Raw genomic sequence first — 9,159 nt, 5'->3', positions numbered from 1 at the left:
TCACAAAACTATTCCATATTGATAATAAAGACATTCTTCTAGACCATTCAGATCAATCAGGAAAATGTACAGACTCCTGCAGTTATTCAGCTCTGAAAATCCTTCCAGCAACCCTTGCATTTTTTTACCAAACTCCATCATAAACATGAAGATAAAGATCATTTATGATAGCTCTCTAAGGCACTGAGTCTAGAAGGGTAGTTATATAAACCTAGGAGGAAGGAGATTGAATTCTTCACAGCTACATCATGGATGACAACAGTGAAGTGGGAGATCCGTCATGGAAACCGGAGAGAGGGCACCCCTTCATGCTGCCATCTTCTCCTCCTCCACCTTACCAGGAGCCATCCTACCCGGTCCCCTTATACTCAGCACAGCCACAGGTAAACACTTGCATCTGAGCTAAATTGAATAAAATAAGAAATTTAAAAAAATTAAGTTGTCTTAGTGAGTACCTTTTTTTCAGCCTTTTTCTAAACTCTGCAGTAATTTCTTTGGTTTTCTGTAACTTCCTTATATAAACAAGGTTTAATGGATAAAAATAATAATTGACCTCCACTTAAATAATATTTAACCACAGTATAAATCGGTAATTCTGGGATAAAATATGTTGTGTTTTTTGTCTGCATAAGGCAGTTCATTTAGATGAATATAAGGCAGTTCATTTAGATAAATATGAAGGATTAAATTTCTTGTTTGTGTTCTGCATGACGTAATCTCAGTAGCTCAGTAAGTATGTAACCAGAGCCGAGAGTGGACTTTGGAAAATGAGTGAAACTCGAGCCTTTCTGTTTAATTACCATCTACTGTGATCCAACTCTTACGTATCAAGCAAGAAATGCACAGGAATAAAGGCAGGCTTTATAGGAAAATGTGTTTGCATGCAAAAAATTGACTTAGTTATTAGAATGTTCTTAGAAATGTTTTTAGCTCGGCCAAAAAGACCCAAGGGTTACAGTACCTGCTTCAATATGGTCAGGGGGATTTTTAAATATAAGAAGTGGTATTGGATGATCTTACCACCTGTATTATTAAATAGGTAAGGCCATTTCTTTTCCTAAATTCTTAGCTAAAAACTTACTTCCCTAAAAAGACGAAGGCCACAGCTCTTCTTCAGGAGCAGTACAACAGTGTTAACGGTGTTGTTGTTCTCCACTCTATTCAAGGATTCATTTCATTACAGTAGTCTTTTTCAAAAGCACTTGTTGAGACTCAGAGAGGGCAGAAACAGTGACAGCTGGAACCACAACAAAATATAACTGTAAAACATTCTTTGCCACCATCCACCTCACTGATATTACAATGCTGATTAGATAGCAGGTTACTGCATAGGTGTGCCTTCTTACTGCTCACCATAAACAGCCACTCTAAAAGACAACACCAAAGATGTCTCAAGTTTTTTAAAGGAATTTGTGAGTACATCCAACCAGCCTCAAAAACCTCACCAGCCCAGGACCTCAACATCCAACGTCTTCACCTCCATGATTGACATCTGCTGCAACAATACGTTTGCATAACCAGAGGATTTCTGCACAAACTGACAGAAAACAATCTCAGGGAAGCTCATGTGATCTTGCTTCCCTCCTTGTGTCACAACATGACAGCCGTTTTGAAGTGACCACCGAGTTTCTGAGTAAATGCTCACATTCCTTAGAGTCTGGCACTTTGAAGAGGGTTTCTTATTAGGTTTTCATTGCAGAGTAGATGACAGCAGCATATGGGGCATTGTGTGGGTAAGGGACTTGCTAATGTGAGCGCTGTGGATCAAGTGACCCATGGTGGGGGTTTATAGTATGGCCATGCGCTTATTACTGACAACAAACATTTGTGTATTATTGACAGTATTTTGACTGAGCAGAGATATATTGTAATATTCGGAGGTTTCAATCATCCGCCACCATCACCTAATGTGGTACCATGATCATGCATGACCCCATTTTGCTATGACTACAAATCCTTAAAATTATAAACATCCCAGTTTTTGCATAACCAGCATACTCCGGACAGCTCACCCAGAGGAGCATTAGCATTAGCGTAGTGACTGTTTTATTACCTTGAGAAAAAGTCTTTTTGGCCAAAACAAATTTACAGACATCCACAAATGAATAAATCTCACAACCTTCCAGTACCTCCATAATCCATAAATCAAAGATTATTGCTTTAAGGTGTGTCATTTTGGTTTTCTGCAGGGCTATGGATTTGACCAGGAGCTTTACAGGCTGCCTTTTCAGCAACCCAGTCAGCAGCCGTACTTCAATGGCCATGAGCAATCAGGAGAGCCAACCGTCTTCACTGTGCAGCCTCCAGCGTACATTCATCAAGCAGGCCCTGTAAAGGACTACTTAGGCTTTTCAATCTTCACCACGCTCTGCTGCTGCCTGCCACTGGGATTAGCCGCCTTTGCCAGCTCCATTGCTGTAAGTATATTTAACTTATATTTGGACTACATTCCTCCTTTGAACTGGAGACTTTGTCTTACAGCCCAGGGAGTTGCTAAATGTCTGTTTACGTCATACAATGACTTCTTTCAGTGCAGTGGAGGTACCCTTATTTCAGTGTTTTTCATTTTTAGTTTTATTGTTTGCTTGTTTTGTTAAGAACATTGCCGCCTTATAGTTTGAAGGTGTCATTACTCCAGGAGAGGAGTTAAAGGTGGATAGGAAACATTTTAAAAAGTCATTTTTGAATTATTGAATCGACGTTCCAAAAGGCCATGCTTTCTTTATTCAGGCCATTTAAAGGGCTTAATTTTAAGTTAGATATAAACAAAAGGGTTAACAATTTAGAAAAGTTCAGAAAAATTCAGAAGTTTGCATGCATTCATCACAGGCATGAAGATATATGATTTTTGTTTTAAGGACACATTTCAACTTTGAGAAATATAACATAATGCAACACAGAACTGGTAGGTTATATGTAAAAATGTTATCCCACACTGTGGCCTGAAGTTTCTAAATAATGAGTTCTCAAATGCATGTGAAAGAAAAACAGTAAATTGGGCTTGCAAGAAGTCTGCTTCATCTACAATGACTGTGTCATAGCTAATGTTTTAGTTATACAATCCCTCTGATGTTGTCATTAAATGTAATATTTTTAGGAGAAAAAAACAGCCTCTTTTCATAAACTTTTATTGCCTCGTGAGGGTTCGCACAAGAATTAACTTGAGTATATGTTGTTTCATACAGACAAAGTGTTAGTGAATGTTAGCAGTTTGCCATGGCACTTTTACCACCGTTTCCTGGTCTCAGTCTCGTTATAAGTTACACAAACTGCAGCAGCACTCGCCACCTGCACTGCAAGAACGATCTGGAAACGAGTAAAAATATCTTAAAATTAGTGTATTTAGCATAATTCAAGCAAGTAAATAATAAGATTTGCCAATGGAATGAGTATTTTTACTCTTAAAATAAGATAATTAGATAATATCTACTTGAAATAAGACAATGCAATTGTTTTTTCTTATGTTAGATGTAAATTGCCTTATTCCATTGGGAAATTGTATCACTTAACTGCTTAATTTAAGACAGACATGCTCTTTTTTTAAAGAAAAATAAACTTACTTAGATTTCAATTTTTTGCAGTGTGCCTGCAGGAAAGTTTCTGATTGCTGCACTGTTGCCTTTTGGTGGAACACAGACCGCACTAGGGATATCAAGGAGGTCTATTGTTAACACACTTCCAGTTTTGTATGAAGGACCAACTCTGCCATATTTAAAAATAAATACAGAAATAAATAAATGCTCAATAAATGTATAAGCATACAATTAATTGCCAACAAAAAAGTGAGACATAAATGTATATAACTCTTAATTAGCTTCTTTATTTATTTGCCTTTGTAATATTTACCTTATTTATTTTTCTGTCCTTTATAATCTTCAACTTTATTTTTTAATTACTTATATTTTTAAGTATTTATTTATGTGCATGTTATAATATTTTTGTCTGTTTTATTCTTCCTTTGTATTTTTTTACCTTAGTTATTTCTTCGCATTTGTTTATTTCTGTCTGCCCTTTTTACATTTCTGTCTGCCCTTTTTACATTTCTCTCTGCCCTTTTTACATTTCTCTCTGCCCTTTTTACATTTCTCTCTGCCCTTTTTACATTTCTGTCTGCCCTTTTTACATTTCTCTCTGCCCTTTTTACATTTCTGTCTGCCCTTTTTACATTTCTGTCTGCCCTTTTTACATTTCTCTCTGCCCTTTTTACATTTCTGTCTGCCCTTTTTACATTTCTGTCTGCCCTTTTTACATTTCTCTCTGCCCTTTTTACATTTCTGTCTGCCCTTTTTACATTTCTCTCTGCCCTTTTTACATTTCTGTCTGCCCTTTTTACATTTCTCTCTGCCCTTTTTACATTTCTGTCTGCCCTTTTTACATTTCTCTCTGCCCTTTTTACATTTCTGTCTGCCCTTTTTACATTTCTCTCTGCCCTTTTTACATTTCTCTCTGCCCTTTTTACATTTCTCTATGCATTTCTGCCTCATTATGCAAATGAGGAGGGGGTGTGTCCTAGAGAGTCAACTTCTGCTCATTGGTTGGCTTGGCGGCCCATCTTCTTAACTCACAGAGCTGCGTAATTTAAAAGAAAATGTGACGAACTTGAGAGGACCGTGGCAACCAGCTGAGCCCCGAAGCTGACGGCAGCCAGGTCTATAGCCAGGCTATGATGGCGATTTTTTGTTGTATTTGGCAAAGTTTGGCAAAGTCCCTACTCAAGTTCTAATGACTTCAGACTCGACATCAGACTCTCCTCCTGTAGATTCGACCGATGTAGTAAAATGTTAACCAACACGCTTCACACACGGCTATTCCGAGAGAGGGACGCTGCAGATGGGCTGTGGTTAGACCTGGCTGCCGTCAGCTTCGGAGCTTTGCTGGTTGCCGCGGTCCTCTCAAGTTCGTCACATTTTCTTTTAAATTACGCATTAAATCTGTGAATTGGCCATATGGTGATGCTTAAAAGTATAAGGTTCTCGCCTCAAATGATCTTAAAACATACTTTAATTGAACAACAGCAACAGAAAAGAGAACATTTAACTTAGTACTCTGAGCTCTGTGAGTTAAGAAGATGGACCGCCAAGCCAACCAATGAGCAGAAGTTGACTCTCTAGGAAACACCCCCTCCTCATTTGCATAATGAGACAGAAATGCATACAGAAATGTTAATATGACAGGCAGAAAAGTCAAAAGGGCAGAGAGAAATAAACAGCGGCGAAGAAATAACTAAGGTAAAAAAATACAAAGGAAGAATAAAACAGACAAAAATATTATAACATGCACATAAATAAATACTTAAAAATATAAGTAATTAAAAAATAAAGTTGAAGATTATAAAGGACAGAAAAATAAATAAGGTAAATATTACAAAGGCAAATAAATAAAGAAGCTAATTAAGAGTTATATACATTTATGTCTCACTTTTTTGTTGGCAATTAATTGTATGCTTATACATTTATTGAGCATTTATTTATTTATGTATTTATTTTTAAATATGGCAGAGTTGGTCCTTCATAGTTTTGAGGTAATCGCAGAAATTTCAAAACAAGCTCACATAAAAAGCAAAACAAAGCATCAAAGTGTGCTGTTGGGGATGGTGTTACCTACTCAGAAGTTTATTAATAATTCATGTACACAGTCATTCTATTGAAGTCCTTCCCGGAGGCTGAGACAGTGCATCTCAGCCTATAATCTCCAAACAAATTCACAGGGCTTCTTCAGCTTCCTGTGACCATCTACTTACAGTTAGCTATAAGCAGCTTTCCTCTGATAAAGGGGCTCATACAAAAAAAAAAAACAAGTTCGCAATCACTTTTCCAAGAGGAGGTCTTACAGATTGACATGAAAGGTATTGTGTTTGTGAGTTTCACGAGTTTTTAAAAGACCAGCCCTCTCCACTTAAAAAAAATATGTATGCAAGAACGTGCACGAGCCCATTTGTCCTCGTGCACGCTCTGTTTAAAAGTTGCTGTTTTCATAGCTCATACAAGCTTACTGTGCCTGAACGCCGGCTCTAACCCCTAAATCCCTCAATCACTATATCGAGCGGGGACTATTTAGTAGCAAACTCAGCTGACTTACCATTCGGACAGATGATCACTGCTTTTTGCTCCGTTGGTCCAGTAACTCCTCCTCCACTGAGCGTTGCCTGTGCCATTTGTTATTACTGTAGTTGCCGCTGTCGGGTTGCAACAGACGATGTCAACTGCAAATTACATAATGCTTTACGAGGAGAGCTCTCCGTGCAAAGCATTCTGGGATATATCCGCCTCTTCTGAGGCCTTTCTTTTCTTCTCATAAACGTTGTACCTTAAGACCCTGGGCTATATTCAAGGTAGCAAAGGGAAAAAAGTTCAGCTTCAATGACTGTCTAAAGCCGTAGCTCACCACAGATATATGCCTCAAAGTGCGCATGTGCAGTAAAAGATAGCTAACGGGCGAGCACGTAGGATGGCCTTATGTAATCACCAGAATGATATACAATTAGGAGAACCACTTATTTAGATGATCCACCCAGAAATAAAAGATTGTCCTCCATACTTTTATGCCGGGCACACACTGTTTGATATTTCTAAACGTTGCAAGCAGCTAAAGCTCACACTCAGAGAACTTTGAAGGGGTGGACATGATGAAGACTGAAAACTACAAACAAATTTAGGGTAATGGTATTCTAGTTGCCAGGAATATAAATCATTTTGCGTAATGCGTGTAAAGGGGGTGAGAATAAAATACGAATTTAATAACTTTGGAATCTTTGACAAAACTGTGTTTATCTTTTCTTTCAACTCAAAATGTCTTGCACCACCTTGTGTTTGTCTTGCATATACAGTCCCAATAAAATACATTTTAGTTCAGGGTTTTAATTTTAGTCGGTGTGAAAATATTCAAGGGGTGTGGATTCTTTGAAAATACATACCTCTAATTTATAGGTAGTATGGATTTTATACAATATTTTTAAACTATGGATATCGCTAAGATACAAATCTTCTATCCTGATAGACACACGATAAAATGGAAAGTGCAAACAAATGAAGATTTGTTGAAAAGGAATTTTATTCCCTCTTGCAGACAGTCAGAGCCATACAATTTCATGATCATCTGCTACCTGAGACTCCGAAGCTCAGGTCCTCCGCACCAAAAGGCTCAAAGACATGGCCATGCCTTATGATGTTTTCTTTTCTTTCTCTGACCTACAGACTCGTAACGCCAACGCTCTCGGTGAGAGGTTTACAGCACATCGGATCAGCAACCAAGCCTGGAAATTGAACCTTGTGGCTCTGGGGTTCGGGACTTTAATATGGGCCTCAGTGTTTATAGTTCTTGTTATTGCACTTTATTTATAATTTCTCCAAAATATTTGCATCACATTTTTCACATTCAGCATACAACTCTGAGACGATAACAGCACTTATAGGCATTTGTCATCAAATTTAGACACTTTAAATAAGCTGACTTAACTATTTACTCCTCCTAATGCTTTAATCAGTTTCCTGAATGTGTTTCTAATCCTAGTGCCCCTAATTCAATCAATCAATCAATCAATCAATCAGTTGTTTATTTTTTTTTATTTTAATCAGAATTATGAAAAAAATAGTTTCATCACTGTTTTTATTTCAGCTAAAGTGGCATGTATAATATCCTTTTTATTTTAACCGACCATTTGAAAGCTTCGAAATTTGACTATGTTGTTCCACACAACAATAACTTGTAAAAATAAGAGCAGCTTAATTCTTTGTAAGTTCTTACCAAAAGATATCAATATTAATGTACTGTTATGTTGTTGAAACTATGTAAAGTCAATGAAGATGTTATTTTTTCCCCAGGAGTATTCATGCATCTGTCTTTGAAAACAGCTTTGATTATTGAAATTTTTACGAGAAAAGAAATCAAATAATAAAAAAAAAAACATAATAAAAATAATAATAATACCCAGTTTATTCCATGTGTCTTTGACTGAATTTCACTCCGTTGGTTAAAGATCTAGATCAGGATAGAAAATTTAAGAAGAAACAAGTGCATTTCACAAGATTATCATTTATATCTTTATCCATTCATCCTCCACCAGGCTGTAGACTCAATATGTAGCTACAATCTAATCACAACAGAAAACACCTGTTATATATTTTTCTTTATATATATATATATATGGGTAAAATTGACTTGTCTGTAAATCTCAATGTTCACTAGAATGTTCACATCTAAAATGTTCCCCAATGGGATCAGTGGATTTAATTTTACAAAGTGATAATGGCTCTCTCTAGTGGACCCTTTGAACGTGCCTTTCAAACAACTGATGTAGAGGCATTACTTAGTAAATCAACAGACTCCTTTTTATTTATGTTTTGGTTTACACTATCAAAAGCAGATTGAGACCTCCGGAGTTCTTTCCACGGATATCTCTAAATGTCATCTCAGTCTGGGAACAATATTACCCCAGGGCAAACGCCGCCTGTTTCCACTGGATTGCTTAATTTTCATTTCCAGGAAATATGGGGCATTTGCAGAAATCCCCCACTTTCTACTCAACCCGCCCACCCACTGCTGCCATGTGCTGTTTGTACAAACATCTGTAGCCAACAGGCTTGTAAATATTCAAAAACTTTAACTATCTCATTTATTTTTGAAAATATAATACAATATAACAGTATAATCAAACATTGAATAAAAGAAAAAGAATGTGGGGGCTCCAATAAGCATCTCCTATGTTCAAAGTAAATAATAACGGTTGAAGCTTCAACCCTAAACAACTGTAGATAAATGATGCGTGTTTCCAATAGAAGTCTTTGATTTTAACAAAATCAATTCTTAGATGTTTATGTTATGTAAAGGAGAGAGAGAATAAAAAAATGGGGAAATCTACAATATCCAACATCGTATCCAATCTGGAAACGGTGCTATATTCAAAATAAAAGCCAGTTTCATACAAAAACAATGGGCTTCTGTCGCAATAACAGGAAAATCCGAGATTAACCAGCTTGTTTCATATTCTTTAAAATATATCTAACTTCAGATTTAGAAGGTTACCCCACTAACATCATAATAAGCGGTTATTTTTTTCAAGCGGCCCTGAGATAAATCTAAGGACGCTAGGGTGATATTTTATTTTGAAAGTCACTACCGGAAATCAATTATTTGATTTAATTAACTTTACTCGACTTGGGG

The 9,159-nt window shown here is 36.7% G+C and overlaps 1 protein-coding gene across 1 annotated transcript; it reads left to right on the top strand.

The window, feature by feature from the left end:
- Window positions 1-211: 211 nt before the first annotated feature.
- Window positions 212-7,540, top strand: LOC119785623 (proline-rich transmembrane protein 1-like). Its single transcript, XM_038288359.1, has 3 exons — window positions 212-383; window positions 2,190-2,417; window positions 7,194-7,540. Exons 1-3 carry the CDS (start codon window positions 249-251, stop codon window positions 7,338-7,340), a joined length of 510 nt encoding a protein of 169 aa, XP_038144287.1. The 5' UTR covers window positions 212-248; the 3' UTR covers window positions 7,341-7,540.
- The last annotated feature ends 1,619 nt before the right edge of the window (window positions 7,541-9,159 follow it).

The sequence above is a fragment of the Cyprinodon tularosa genome, unplaced genomic scaffold (genome assembly GCF_016077235.1).
Source record: "Cyprinodon tularosa strain WSP-4 unplaced genomic scaffold, ASM1607723v1 ctg107, whole genome shotgun sequence".
Lineage (NCBI taxonomy): Eukaryota > Metazoa > Chordata > Actinopteri > Cyprinodontiformes > Cyprinodontidae > Cyprinodon > Cyprinodon tularosa.
This window is presented reverse-complemented; position numbering and strand designations above follow the sequence as displayed.